General features: G+C 47.1%; 1 protein-coding gene across 5 annotated transcripts; it reads right to left on the reverse strand.

Moving 5' to 3' along the window:
• Positions 1–13,548: 13,548 nt before the first annotated feature.
• LOC147334966 (tripartite motif-containing protein 16-like) lies at positions 13,549–15,702 on the reverse strand. Of its 5 annotated transcripts, XM_086286907.1 has the most exons (4): positions 15,001–15,702; positions 14,961–14,967; positions 14,768–14,834; positions 13,549–14,650 (listed from the first exon to the last, which is right to left on the reverse strand). In XM_086286907.1, the coding sequence occupies exons 1-4, from the start codon at positions 15,700–15,702 to the stop codon at positions 14,029–14,031; spliced, it is 1,398 nt and encodes a 465-aa protein (XP_086143033.1). In that variant the 3' UTR covers positions 13,549–14,028. The 5 variants fall into 5 exon arrangements, with proteins under 5 accessions (XP_086143033.1, XP_086143032.1, XP_086143031.1 ...); XM_086286906.1 differs by having other exon boundaries at positions 13,549–15,161; positions 15,234–15,532; positions 15,668–15,702; XM_086286905.1 differs by having other exon boundaries at positions 13,549–15,532; positions 15,668–15,702.

Genomic DNA, 15,702 nt, shown 5'->3' on the forward strand with positions numbered 1-15,702 from the left:
ACTTAGACAAAAAATCGGGGTAGGAGATTTCGGGGTGGGATCGCAGCACCGCCTGGGCCCACTGTAGTGCGCGATCACGTAACAGTTGCACAAAGAATGAAATCTTATCTCCATCACCAGCGTACAAGTGAATTTGCTGACGAAAAAAATAAGTGAGTTGTGTGAGAAATCCTGCACACTTATCCAACTCACCATGAAACAGTTCTGGAGAGGGAGGCTGATGCCCGACGACCACATATGTAGTTTGGGCCGCGCTTGCGGGCTGAGACGCGCTCGCGCCCGGGATAGGTTCGTCTGCCGGAGAGGCTGGTGGGGGCGGAGAGTCAGTCAACGGGATCCGCTGGGCGAGAGCCAGAGACAAAGCGGCAACGTCTCCACTGAGCCGCATCAACATATGCTCGTGTCGCTGCAAAAGCTCCTCCAACGAGACCGGGGCTGGGGCGGGTGGCGCCGAGCCCGCTGAGTCCATCGTGGCTGGACCGTTCTGTCACAACGGGACTGAACGGACTCACGCGCAGGCTCTAGGTCTTGAAAGCACAAGAGTCTTTATTATGATACACCAGGTGATTATTTACAAAAGTGAGGGGAAGCCGGGCTCCGGGGGTACACACACACACACACACTCCGTCCACGCCTCTTCACACTCCACTCACTCGGGTAACACAGGGGTAGGTCCAGGGAATCTGTACACACAGACACGAAGGGATATTAAGGTAAATCCCTGTGAAAACACTTCAGACGTAATCGAGCTGGGGTTACACTGACGAGGGTCGGCAATGGTCCAGCGACGAGAGACACAGGGCTGCCATCTGATAAAGGAGCTGGATCACTCGTGATGAGCCACAGGTGCGTGGGCCAAGGGCAGGAGCCCACAGGTGAGCTCCACCCAGGCAGAGGGAGGAGGGGAAGAGGGGAAGGGAGAGAGCGGGAACAAAATAAAAAAAAAGAATACAAAACATATGTAGCCGTACTGAGCCGACCGGGTAGGCACAGGGACCCTGACATAAAGATATTTAACCAGCTTAAAAAACTACAGGCAGATGTTGTTTTATTACAAGAAACTCACAGACCTGTCACAGGTTTAAACGAACTTAAAACACCTGAGTTTCCTAACGTGTTTGCAGCCTGTTATAATTCTAGACAATGGGGAGTAGCAATTTTAATACATACAAATGTTAATTTTACAGTACTCGATACAGTTATAGATCCAGAGGGTAGATTTCTAATTATTAAACTATCAATATTGAACAAAAAACTATGTATTGTAAGTAAGAAGAAAACAAAAATATTCAGGAATTAGAAAAAAACATCAAATCACTAGAAGAAGCCTACGCATGCGACCAAGATCAGGAAACATTGAACAAAATATGCAAGACAAAACTAGAATTAAATGAAACTATTAATAAAAAAACACAATTCCTTAGTAATTGATCAGTACGATCCGACCATACTATGGACTGCGCAGGCTCCGCCCGTGAGGAGGATATTCTCCGCGTACAGTGTCTGATGAGCCGAATAACCCGCGCCACGGACCCACGGACAATTTCTGTTGGACTAAACGCCATTAAGGCGATCGTCGAAGGAAATCCTTACCTCCGTGAGCTTTCCTGCTATGGAGACTTCATGGGGGAATTAAGCCGAGGCCAGGAGGCGTGGCTGGCTCGGGAGCAGTCAGAGCGCGTCGATTCCCGGAAGGCCTCGCTGCAGTCGCAGCCGATGGAGATCTCCTCCGGACAGTCACTGCAGCAGCAGACGGAGCTCTCCGCAACGCAGCAGCAGACATTACCACGGAGAGCTGTTTCCGTGCCGGTGCCAAGGAATTCTTCAGCCTCTGACCACTACACACCTGCCTTTTTCCTCGCGGCTATGTGGTCAGAAGCTGAGGAGCCAGCTTCCTTTTCCCCATCATCACTAGCCTCCTCTGTCGTCTCCTCCGCCCGCAAGAAACGGCGTATGCGCCGCCAGCGCGCCTCTCCTCAGCTGGACTCTGAGATTATGACACAGCCAGCTGTGGTGAGTGGTAAAGACTTTCTTTCTGCTTTCTCCGAACCGCAAAGTGTTACACCAGAAACTGAATCAAAAGTTTCTATGGACCCAGGATCAGATATTACTGTCTCAGTTAATGCTGAAGCGGCAAAATTAAAGACTGTGGTTTCGGAGACCATTTTTTCCAGTCCCAGGGATGTAAGGGGCTCTCGTCATGCACCCTCTGAATCCAGGGATGCTTCAAAAAGTACGGTTAATACTAACTCCAGGATTGGATATGCTAGCCCTGTTTTTCAAGGGACTGAGACCCCCTCCGGGGCCTCCCCAGAAGCTGAGCCACCTTCCTCAGCTGATTCTGGACCCCTGGAGGTTAAGGAGCCAGGGCAGTTTGTTCAGGAGCAGTCGCCTTTCCTACTGTTAGCACAGCCCTTAGCTCAGTTACCAGCTCAGGTTGCAGGTCAGCTATTAGCTCCTGTTCAGCCATCACCTTCACCTACTCCTCCTGTACAGCAAGCCATGTCCGTTCAACCCATAACGGACAGTTCAACAACTTCTTACTCTAAGCAGAGAGACAAACCCGATAACAATGGAAACATTCCTCAAGAGCTGGCCAGTTCTGAGACTGCGACACACTCCAGGGCCTCCCCAGAGGCTGGGGTTCAGCCCCCAGCTGACTCTGGACCCCTGGAGGTTAAGAAGCCAGCTGAGGACTGCACCGGACTGTCGCTGCCTGAGCTGAGTCATTGCTCAGTGCAGCTGCAGTCCACTTTGTGTTTGCCAGAGGCCCGTGTGCCTGCTGGTTCTGTTGCGTCCCTGCCAGAGGCCCGTGTGCCTGCTGGTTCTGTTGCGTCCCTGCCAGGGGCCCGTGTGCCTGCTGGTTCTGTTCCGTCCCTGCCAGAGGCCCGTGTGCCTGCTGGTTCTGTTCTGTCTCTGCCAGAGGTCCCCCCGCCTACTGGTTCTGTTCTGTCTCTGCCAGAGGTCCCCGCGCCTGCTGGTTCTGTTCTGTCTCTGTCAGAGGTCCCCGCACCTGCTGGTTCTGTCCTGTGTACGCCTGGTCCAGTGCCCACTGATTCTGAGACTGTTTTCGCTGGAGAGCCCGAGGAGCCCGTCCAGCTTCCTGCCTCGTCAGCTGGAGGGCCCAAGGAGCCCGTCCAGCCTCCTGCCTCGTCAGCTGGAGGGCCCGAGGAGCCCATCCAGTCGCCAGCCGCATCCTCATCATCTTCGCCTGGTCCAGCTTCAGCTCCACCCACGCTGTCGCCTGGTCCGGCTTCAGCTCCACCCACGCCGTTGCCTGGTCCGGCTTCAGCTCCACCTACGCCGTTGCCTGGTCCGGCTTCAGCTCTACCCACGCCGTTGCCTTGTCCGGCTTCAGCTCCACCCACGCCGTCCTCATCAGCGTCGCCTGGTCCAGCCTCCGCAGCTTCATCCTCGCCTGGTCCAGCCTCCGCAGCTTCATCCTCGCCTGTTCCGGCCTCCGCAGCTTCATCTTCGCCTGTTCCGGCCTCCGCAGCTTCATCTTCACCTGTTCCGGCCTCCGCTTCAGCCTCATTCTCGTCTGCCTCGCCTGGTCCAGCCCCCGCATCAGCTCCAGCATCGCCTGCAGTGGCATCCCCTTCAGCGTCACCAGTTTCGTTTGGTCCAGCCTCCGCCTCTGCTTCTGCCTCATCTGGTCCAGCCTCTGCTTCTGCCTCGCCTGGTCCAGCCTCTGCTTCTGCCTCGTCTGGTCCAGCCTCCTTCTCACCTGGTACTGCAGGGGCCACGCAGCCTTCTGGTCCCCAGCTGCCACCTCAACATCGTCGGTTATCTGCCAGGCCACATGTTGGGCATCTTCGCCACCGTGGCCGGCCTCCGGACTTGCATTGTCGCCACCGCTGTCGTGAGCATGGTCGGCCCCCAGAACTGTTTCCACGCCGCTGTTGCCGTCCGCACGGTCGGCCCCCAGTACTGTTTCCACGCCGCTGTTGCCGTGTGCACGGTCGGCCCCCAGAACTGTTTCTACGCCGTTACCATCTGCACGGTCGGCCCCCAGAACTGTTTCTACGCCATTGCCGCACGGTCGGCCTCCAGACTCCTGTCACCATTACTGCCTTCTGCATGGCCGACTCACTGACCTGTTTCGTTCTGGGCTCCTGTGCTGGAGTCCTCCGGGCCGGCCACCAGAACTGAGTGCACTGTTAGGCTATCAGCCCTTGGGCCAGCCCCCTGACCGGTGTTTTGGACTCTGTTTCTCAAGCCCCAGTCTGTGTTTTGTGGCCGTTCTTTTTGGGATTCTGGGGCTCCCGTTTTGGACCTGGTCTGGACCCTCCGTCCTGGGCCCCCGGGCGCCGCCCTCCCGGGTCTGGTGTTTTGTTTTGGGGCTGTCTAGGGCCAGCCCTTGAGGGGGGGGGGGGGGGGGGGGGGGGGGGGGGGGTACTGTCATGATCCTGGGTCATTGACCCAGCGTTTTGTGTTTCTTTTTGGGTTCATCTTGTGTTTGGTGTTTATTCTGACTCTGTATTAGTTCTTTGGGTTGGTTGTCGTGTTTATTGTTCCTACCTGTGTCTCCCCTATGTGCTCCGTTCAGGTCCCTGCGTTTTTGTTGCAAAACAGTCTGTGTGTTTCCGGTTTTACTTTGTAGGTCTGCCTCTCATCATGTCCATTAGTGTCAGCTGTGTCCACCCCTGCATGTCATCTCCTCATTACCTAGTGTGTATTTATAGTGTGTGTTGGCTTCTGTTCATCGTCGGATCGTCTGTGTTTCATGGTGTCCTGTTCCTCGTCGGCGTCTCTCTGCCTCCCACCCCGTTCGTATGATCTCCGGTTTGTTATTTAGTTTTCCCAGTTTAGGTTTCCGTTAGTATTTCTCATGCTTCGTTGTCTGTTTCTGCCATTGTCACCTGTAAATAAATCCTCACTCATATCATCAGTCGGCTGCCTGCATTTTGGGTCCTTTTTCCTCCTACACCACACGGCTCACCCCACCAGCCGTGACACTGATAAGTATGCCCAATAATAAGGCTCCAGGTCCAGACGGCTTCCCTGCAGAATTCTACAAAGAATTCTGGACAATTCTGGCACCAGTATTCCATGGAATGTTGCAGGAAATCGAGGAAAAGGGCAGACTACCACCAAATATGAATTCTGCCAACATTAGTCTCCTGCTAAAACCAGGCAAAGACCCTTTATTTCCCTCACGCTATCGTCCAATTTCTTTTTTAAATGTAGACCTTAAAATAATCTGCAAAGCTCTCTCAAAGAGATTAGAGAAAATAACCCCCCTCTTAATTCATCCTGACCAAACTGGTTTCATAAAAGGTCAGCACTCCTCAACAAACACTCGTAGATTACTTAATTTAATAGACTACTCATACAATAAAAACATCGAAACCATAATATTATCTCTAGATGCAGAAAAAGCATTTGACAGAGTTAACTGGAAATTTTTATTCGCAACTTTACACAAATTTGGTTTTGGAAACTCTTTTATAAACTGGATAAGAATATTATACAATTCCCCAACAGCTCGTATCAGAACAAATGACCAGACATCCTCCAGCTTCTGTCTCCTGAGGGGCACCAGACAGGGATGCCCACTCTCCCCTTCACTTTTTGCAATTTTTATCGAACCTCTAGCAGCAGCATTTAGACAGGCTACAACAATTAAGGGCATAAAATGTAAGAACATAGAACATAAAATCAGTCTCTATGCGGATGATGTGTTGCTTTTTCTGCAAAACACACAAACCAACCGCTCTGAGGTAATTACTCTAATAAACTGGTTTTCAAGAGTTTCAGATTATTCAATTAACTGGCCAAAATCTACAGTTCTCCCCATTAACTGCTCCTTCCATAATTCTTCCTCTGCCCCACTGCAATCCGGAAATATTAAATATTTAGGCATTAATGTTGCTCCTAAGCTTTCAGACTTAACTAAATTAAATCACATCCCACTTCTAAAGAAAGTAGAAGGCGATCTGACTAGATGGAAATCTTTACCCATATCACTCACGGGAAGGGTCGCCACTATAAAAATGATGATCTTGCCAAAAATAAATTACTTATTTTTGATGATCCCTAACAAACCATCACAAGATTGGTTCAGCTCTCTGGATTCATATATTTCCAAATTCCTTTGGAAAGATAAACCCCCGTGTATCAGCTTAAAAACGCTACAAAGAACCAAGGATAGAGGAGGATTAGATCTGCCTAATTTTCACCAATACTTCTTAGCCAACAGGCTTCAGTTCATCTCAGAATGGTCAAAACATACCTTCTTAGATGAGCCCTGGCTAGATGTTGAACAGGCACTATGCAAGGATCTAGAGATTTCAGACCTACCATTTATTAGCTCAAACATCAAAAGACATGAATGCTTTAAAAGTATCAACATCAGCTTCTCTCTGACAGCATGGTGGGAGTTTCTAAAAATAACGGAGTCTTCACTAATCCCATGCAAACGTACACCTATCTGGAATAACCCTGACATATTACAAAACAATAATATGATTAATTTCCCAGAATGGAGTTGTAAAGGAATTAACCCTTGTGTGGTGTTCATATTTTTGTTACTCAGCCAGTGTTCATGGGTCTGGTGGACCCGCTAGAGTTTTGGCTTTCCAAATTAACACTATCAAACAATTTTGTGTTAAATTACTCAACAGATGTTTATTTAATCCCAATTACAAGCCATATGAACAGCAAACATGGTTAATTTTTTCCCTTTACCTTTGTTAGATCACATTTACGAATTAATGTGCTTCTTGTCTTTTTTTTCTTTTTTTTTTTTAATAAAATGTTAGAAAAACATAAATCAGTTATAATCAAGTGGAGTGAGTGGAAAGACACAACACATTTACACATGAAACAATATGTTTTACAACTAAATGGGATCAGCTTCTCATCAATGGTGACATTAGGCCCAGGGTTGTAAAACAGGGGAAGGTGGTGCACACACTTATCCCACACTGTCCTAATGGCAGCAAGCTTGTCTCTCTGCCGTCGAGCTGGTCTGTCGTCTCGGTTATCAAAACGGATAATCCTGGAAATTTTGTGGAAGTTTTCCAGAGACATTGATGCACGGAAAGGTTCTTGCCGGTTTCTGCATCCCACAGGGATTCTGTGGATTCCCCTTTGGACCTGAAAACTCCTGCAAGGATAAGAACCCCAAAGTAGGCCTTTGGGGTTCTTAGGTGAATTTGGTCCATCTCCTTCCACCTCTCTCCAAAAACACACCTTCCTTCTAGATTACTGCAATCCAGAATAATTTTCTGGATGGAATCTGGGATGAAAAGCTCAAATGAAGACTTGATGTCCTGCACATGAGTAACTGTCAGCCGTGTTGGCCCTGGCTTATCACAGTAACAGCTCTGCAGGGTGGCTCATTTCTTGGGCAAGAAGACCATCCAATTTCACCAGTTATTGACATCCATATTTCTTCACTTGCTGTCTGGTGGGCTTGTTCTGGTCCTGGAGCTGGCTGCTGATGGGGTACTCGTCTTCGTTTTGTTACTAAATGGTGCTCAACCTCATCCTCTTCTTCAAAGTCACTGTCAGACTCTGAATTTTCAGAAATGTGAAATATTCTGAAACCTCTTTGTCAACATCATCATCCGAAGCTCCTCTCTCTTCCAAAATCAATTGGATGGCCCTCGCAGCAGATAATCTTTTGCCATCTTGATCAGTTGTGATAAAGAACCACACTGGCAAAGTCTTATTTATACTATTATGCCCCTAATTTGCAGGTGGGACACGGTATGAGAAAATAAAATTTGGATCCCTCAAGAAAGAGGGTAAAATGTGTGGGAATGTACACAGCAAATTCAAAAGTGTTAAATTTTTTGGTGTTAATAGTCTCCTTGCAAAAGTAGAGTTAATTTTACTCTAAGCAGAGTCACATTCTTTTAATGTAACTCTGAGGTGTAAAATGATAGTAGTTAAAATCGAGTGTTAAAAATGAGTGTTTCTCTGTCAAATCTGGAGGTGTTACAATGGAAACATTAATTCTTGACCTCTTAACTCTGAACTCCTACAGGAGCTATGACACCAACAGAGTAAATTCACAGACTCCGCCCCCAGCACGGCTCCAATCGAAGCTGAAGTGAAGCCGTTTCGGAACATTTTGCTCTACATATTTGAGTTGTTTGCCATGCTTGGTAAGTCATTTTTTCAAAGATTGTTTCAATTATTATCATGAACTTTTACTTCTGTGGCTCTTTGGAGTTGAGACGAAGCTGTGTGAAAGGCATTAGCCATGTTGCTCGCTGATAGCATAACATTCTGTTTTAGCTAGCTGAAAGGTATTGTTTGCGGCAAATACCACAGCCTTGAAAAAAAGCTTGCATGTGAATTTTCAGTCAAACCTTTGGTCAAATACACCTAAAACAATGTCTAGAATGTGAAATGTTGGTATAATGGTGCTACTTGAAGCCTGAAAACGATCGCCCATAAAAAAAAACAAAAAACGAGCAAACAGCAGTAGCAGATGTCCTGACTGGGTTCTACGTTAGCATTTAGATCCCTCCAGAGTTTTGTGCACACGGTTTAGGTAAAAATTAAAAAGGTTGAGGTTTTACATTTAGTTCAGTATTACCTGTTGCCTGTGTCCTTGTCTTTTGGGAAAATACTTTACACAAGTAATGGCTCAAAGAGGATTCCTTTTTTTTTTTACTGTGCTGCAATTGTTTACTGGATTATTTGTGCCATTAATTAGTGTCAAATAATTTTTATTCAATCTCCGCACAGGATATGCTTGTGAAGATGGAATATGGGGGAGAGCAGAAGTGCGTTGAAGTTCCACAAAGGGATGAATGAAGGACATGCATATTGTATTGAAGAAATAAGTGATGAGAATGCTGTTATTTGCATTTACCATGTCAGACCTTTTGATAAACAAAATTCTAATGAAAGTGAGAACATGTATACCGTTACATCTTTCAGAAAATGTTTTGAAATTGTGGTGCACAGTTCAGAATAAATGTTTTTCAAAAACCATTGCATCTTTTTAGTAAATGTTTATTTCCAAAAGAAATTTCTAGAAGTTCAGAACAGTAAAATTCCCGCTTTTTAGAATGAATTAGAAGATAACTCTTACGTAGTTAAACTAAAATACTCTTTGAGAGTTAATATATAAACTCTTAACACTAAGTGTTAAATTATCAACTCCAGACAGATTTGGTGTTTAACACTAAATCAGAGTTAATGTACCAACTCTCCAAAAAGAGTTAAATTAACACTCTCTGGTGTGGACCCATATAGACACTTTAATAGTGTTGAAATCAAATCCGACAGTGTTAATTTGGACATGCTGGATTTGCTGTGTAAGAGCAGACGGTGTTGATAGTTGAATTTTCAACAATGTTGCAACTTTGTGCGGGAGCAGGAGGGGAAGAAAACACTATCAGCAGCACCAGAAAGGAGGAAGACAGAGTGTGGGAACACAGGACCTACACTTTCAACACTTTTATTAGACCTGGGTCCAGTGGACCCGAACACCTTGTATGTAATGTAAATGCGTGGGGGGAGGTACAGTATGAGGTCATTGAAGATTAGTCCGGATTTATGTTCTTCACAGAAAATAAGGCAAAGCCAATGAATTTCAGGTTGAAAAAATAATTAATTGTTTAATTTTTCTTTTGAAAAAAACTGAAAACGGGTCTCACAGACCCGAACACCATACAAGGGTTAAATACTTAGAACATATATTAGAGGGAACAGAATTTATCCCATTTGAAAGACTAGTTGCACAATATGGGATCAACAAGAAAATATTTTTAGAATATCAACAAATTAAATCCATAATAAAAAAGAAATTTCACCTCAGTCAAGTTGAATTACAAACACCACCAAGTGCGGCACATTTCCTTACTCTTAAATCCCCAAATTATTATCTAAAATATACAGAACACTTTCTAAATTAGATGAATCAATATCCCTTCCTATTGCAAAGTGGGAAGCAGATTTATCAGTCAGTTTAGACCAAAACTTCTGGTCTCAGGTATGCTTAAAAACTTTTAAATTGATTAAAAATCCCAGTCTGCAATTAATACAATACAAAATACTACATAGAGTGCACTATACAGGTCATCGGATGTTCAAGATGGGCTTTACATCTTCCAACAACTGCTCACACTGTCAAGGCAATACACCAGACAATTACATTCACGCTCTTTGGTTCTGTCCACCAGTGCAGAAGTTTTGGCGCGAGATATGTGAAGACTTATCAAAGTGTCTGAAATGTAGCATTCCAACTTCCCCCTTAGTGTGTTTGTTGGGCAGCATAGTTAATGTCACTTCAGAAAAGAATATAGTCCATATGGTTTTCACTGCCCTATGCATAGCCAAGAAAACTGTCCTCATGAACTGGAAAAATAAAAACAATCTTAATTCTAACCAATATAGAAATTATCTATTAGATTACATTAGTCTTGATACAGCCTCTGCCACCACATCAGATCAATTGCTCTGGGCTCCTTTGATCAGCTCCATCACCTAGTGGGGGTGGGGGGTCATAGTTTGGTCCCGCCTTCAATGTTGTGATTAGTGTGGGGGTAGGGACAGGCTTAGGGCGTCGGGGGGTTCCCCGGAGGCATCTTCCTTGGGGGGCTCAACCCGGGGTAGCGGTCATGTCCGGTTGGGGGCTCTTTTCTGACTATTTCCTCGTGGCTGCGTGCAGCGGGGCTAGGGGAGGGTCTGTGCTGATGGACGTGGGTTACTGACCTGGTAGCCTCTCTGCCCCTGGGTGGGTCCGGGATGGGCGTGAGGTTCTGGGGGTGCTCCGTCTCTGGGCTGGGGCCCTGGCCGGGCCTCGGGGCCTTGGGTCCTGGTTTGTGTGTTGCCGGGGTTGTGGGCAGGTGGGTGCATGGGGGCCCATCCCTGGCGCAGGGTGCCACCGGTGTGTCGAGCCACCTGGGGGGCTCTTCAACCGGTGGGGGAGATTGTCACACCTTGCAGGAGCTTTCCTCTCCTCAGGAACTCTCTGCAGGAGGGGGAGATACAGGAGAGGTGGAGGAAGATCTCAGCCTGGGCGTCTATTGTCTCATGTAGTCTGGAAGATGAGTGGATGGTGGGGTGGGTGCAGTTTTCTCTCTGGTGGGGTTGGGTGGACTGTCCCGGGCTCTGTGGGGCCGGGGGGCGCTGCTGCGCTGGGCTCCCTTTTCCTGGCGGGTCGCAGAGTATGGGAGTGCCTACTGGGGTCAGTGGGGGAGCTGGCCCCAGGGAGGGGTCACCTGCCCCTCCCTTCCTTCCCTCCCCATCTCCAGCTGCCTCCCTCTTCCCGCTCCACCACAACCACCCAGACATGCAGGGCCTTGGAGTAGGGGTATGTCACCAGGGTGCAGAGGAGGCTACCCCCCCTCTGTCCCCTTCTGGCTGCCTCTGTCTCAATTTTATCCGACAACTTAGACATTCACATTACTCACACCCTCATTACACATACATATAGGATCTTGGGGGTGGGCACGATACACGGAGTCCAAGTTACCATCAGGGTGTACACCTCACCCATGGCATTGTTGCCCACCTCTCAATTTTAAATACACGTAGACATTGAGGGCTAGCAGGAGGGACTATGCGCTTACCTGCTGCTCTCTGGCAGGTAGCTCCATGCCCTCCTGGGTTTTAATTGCACCTTAGAACACACATGCATCAACACTACAATGAGAGGGTGAAGGGAGGTTTGGAGTCTTCTCTCACCCCCATTCTCTGCGGCCTGCTGGAGCGGGGGGGCTAGGAGGAGTTGGCCGTCCGACGGCGGTCTGGGGTGTGGGGCCTCCCTGCTGCTGCGGAGTCGGGGCGGTCTGCCTCTCCCCACCGCAGGGAAAAGGGTAACACCACCTGGGTCTGGGTGCAGTTCCCCCCTCCAGGGGCAAGGGTACCTAGACCCGGTTCGTAGAGTACACTTGGGGAGTGTGATCGTGTGTACAGCGTCTCTTTATGTCTGTCTCCACGTCGGTTGAGTGTGGAGTGAGTGCATATGAGAGCATGAGGGTGGGAATGGATGTTTGTGTCTGTGTGTGCCTGTATGTCTGTGTCTATATGTCAGGTTGGGTATCAGACGCCACCTCTCTGGGGACATCTTGGGCCCTCCAAGGTTTGGAGGCCTATCTCCACCCACCACCACTTCCCCTGCCGGTGGCGGACTCCCTCAGGTGGCGGTGCGTTGGTGGTTCTTTGTATCTGGGGGTGGGTGTCCGGGTACACACCAGCTCACTCCTTGGCGGCCGCTTATTGGGGCTCGCTCGGGCCACTTCAGAGGTGGGGTGCCCCCGGCCTCTCGGCCTGGGGCTCGGTCACTCAGGCTGCCGGCGGAGCTCACGGGCGCGTCACTGCAACTCCCCCTGGCTTCTGCTCCGCGGCTGCTGAATGAGCCCTCATCTGGGACTCTCCTTAGCTCTTACTGGGACAGTGGCGCGGCTGCCCCTCTGTGGGTCTTCCTTGGTCTCTTGTGTTCTGGGGGCCTCTGGATGTCTGGAGTTTTGATCTCCTCCATACCTGCTTCATACCATAGAGGACAGGGCTGTGGCTCCCCACACTCCCTAGCAGATCATTACATGGAGAAACCTTTGGAATGCAAGCATGCTGATCCACACAGGTATGCACACAGGTGTACACATGGGTATTCACAGACGCGGACTACAGCTTTCTTGGCTGCTGCCTCAAAGCACATTGTGCGCTGTCTATCTTGCGTGCTGCACAATATCGTTTATTATTTAGTAACTATTGATATCTACTGCTAGCTAGTTTATTGTGATGGTGCTTTTTTTTTTCTTATTATGTTGCTCTTTGTTGTTTGCTTTCTCTTTTGTTTTTTTTTCTCCATACAGGTGACCCAGGTGTTTTGTTTTTTTTGTTTGTTTTTTTTTTTTTCTCTCTTCCCCCCCTTCTCACCGTCTCTTCTCCCCTTTGGTTTTCTTTCTCTCCCTCTCTTTCTTTCATTCTTTCCCCCTGTCCTATCCCACAGTCATGTCTGTCCCGTTTGTAGCAACTGAAAATAAAATAAATTCATAATTATAATAAAGGTCAATCAAATGGACCAATATGGCAAGGCCATGATGATCCACTTGGTAAAATAAATCCGCTTGGCATCTTTCTTGGCCTTAAGACAACAATTCTGATGGCTATAGATCCAAACGGGACAAAAAAAAACAAAAAAAAAAAAACACTGACTATAAATGTGTTCACTTCATTATTGTGTGATTTGGTTTCTTCACGTGTCTCCTTCAGTGCAAATAAAGGACTGTTAGAGTGTGTGCTGTGTGTTTTTCTGAAGCATGACAATCCTTTCCAACAAGTATTTCCAGCTGTTTGTCTCCACTCTGCACTTTAGTCTTTCTTCCTGTCATGTCCATGTTTGTCCACCAGGTGTCTCCCTCAGCTCATTTTCTCCAAATCAGAAGCATCAGATTTGTGGAGACGCTCTGCCTGCCAGACACAGCTCAGGGCAAAGAAACATGTCCATCCTCCACAATATACAAGCCTGTATCATTTAGTGTCTGTATTTAAATGTATAAATGATCGAGTGTGATCAAACTTTTCACATGAGAAATAATATAAAATATCAAACATTAAGTGTTTAATTTTTGTTACATTTTAAAAGTTCAAACCTCAAAGACATTAAGTTTACAGTCATATATGATCAAGAAAACCAACAATCTTCACATTTCAGAAACTGGAACCAGCTTTAAATGTGACTAAAATAATGATAAAACAATCAATTCTCTAATCATTGACTAACTGATGAATCACTGCAGCTCCAATATATTGTTGCATTTGACAACCCACTACAGCAACTACAGAATAAAACCACTAACCAGACTGATGACAGATTTCAAACATGCTGAATATGAAGAGTAGTATCATTTAAACTCACATGATTATCAGCCATAAGAACAAATTCAGATTTATATTGATGTAAGGTATATAAATGTAAGTACAGTTTGAATCAGTGCAATATTATTTTCACACATCAATGGACCACTGAACTTCTCAGCTTCTAAAATGTAAAGCCTCATTTAGAAACTACACAAGTACATATAATGGTCAGGGATCAACATGAACCTGTCTTCTCTATTTGACTTTAATCAACTCTGCAGTGTCTCCAAATTCATATAGACAAAGTCCAGCATAGAGCGGCTGAGTGAATGTGGTCTGGACTCTGTGGAGGAGAGTCATGGTTTCAGAGACGCTGTAGAAAGACAGAATACCTGCTCTGTGATCCAGGTACACTCCTACTCTGGAGGACTGAGGACCTGAGAGGACAGTTGGGACATTGTTGTGAAAAAGTTCAAAACTGTTTGTGTCACAATATAATGCCCAAGATTTGTTATTGTTTCCAAATAAACATTCACAGCCCGTCCCTGCTCTGCTGATATTCTTGTATGCGACTGCTACACAAACTGCTCCACCTCCCCACTCCACCTCCCAGTAACAACGTCCAGTCAGACTCTCTCTACTCAGGACCTGACAATATACAGTAAATCTGTCTGGATGATCAGAATAAGACTGTTGTTGGTTCATAAATGTTACTTTTCTGTTCCCCTCAGATAATAACAGACGTCTGTTTGCTGTGTTTGGATCCAGTGTGATTTCATGTGAATATTTTAAGAATCCAGCTCTGGTCTTTGGCTCTGCTGGTGACAGTAAAACATCCTCTTCAGTGACTGTCAGTGAGATGTTTGTCCATTCCTCTCTCAGAATGTCCTGTAGTTTATCTCTGGTCTCTGACACAGCTGCTGTCACATCCTCAAAGTAGCTCAGAGGATGAATATTGATGCTGGATGAGTGTGTAGACTCACTGAGTGCTGACAGTGAGGGGTAGTTGTGTAGAAACTGGTTGTGATCCTCTGTGTGTGAGAGCTGCTCCAGCTCGCCGTCTTTCCTCTTCAGCTCAGCGATCTCCTGCTCCAGCTTCTCCTGAAGCTCTTTGACTCGACTCACTTCAGTTTCCTGCTGGGATCTGACCTGCTGCTTCACATCAGAGCTTCTTTTCTGGAGGAGACGGATCAGCTCAGTGAACATCTTCTCACTGTCCTCCACTGCTTCATCAGCAGAGCCATTGATGGCCTCCACCTCCTGTTGAAGCAGCTTCACATCTTTCTCTCGCTCCTGGATTCTCTGCTGGATGTTTAGTCGTCTCACCTCGAGCTCCTTCTGCTTCTCAGTCCTTTCTGCTGCAGCTGGGACTGTTTCATGGCCTTTATGTTCATCCATTGTGCAGAGATAACAGATACTCTGCTGATCAGTACGACAGAAAATCTTCATCACCTCATCATGACGAGAGCAGATGTTCTCCTGGAGCTTCTTGGAGGGGGCCACCAGCTTGTGTTTCTTTAATGGAGCTGCATCATAGTGAGGTTGGAGGTGTTTCTCACAGTAAGAGGCTGGACAAGATAAACAGGACTTGATGGCTTTCAGCTTCCTCCCAGTGCAGACATCACAGGCCACATCTTCAGGTCCAGCATAGCAGTGATCAGCTGGAGCAGCTTGGAGTCCAGTCTTCTTCAGCTGCTCCACTAAAGCTGCTAACATGGTGTTTTTCTCCAGGACAGGCCTCGGTATGAAAGTCTTCCTGCACTGAGGGCAGCTGTGGATTCCCTTCCTGTCCTCTTCATCCCAGAAACCTTTAATACAGTTCCTGCAGTAGCTGTGTCCACAGGCTGTAGTCACCGGATCCTTCAGTAGATCCAAACAGATGGAACAAGAGAAGGTTTCTCGGTCCAGCTGAACTCCTTTCTGTGCCAT

Source organism: Aulonocara sp. 'chitande type north' Nkhata Bay, linkage group LG3 (genome assembly GCF_057382095.1).
Source record: "Aulonocara sp. 'chitande type north' Nkhata Bay isolate Kocher_YH1m ecotype deep benthic linkage group LG3, A_spYH_male_GT1.1, whole genome shotgun sequence".
NCBI lineage: Eukaryota > Metazoa > Chordata > Actinopteri > Cichliformes > Cichlidae > Aulonocara > Aulonocara sp. 'chitande type north' Nkhata Bay.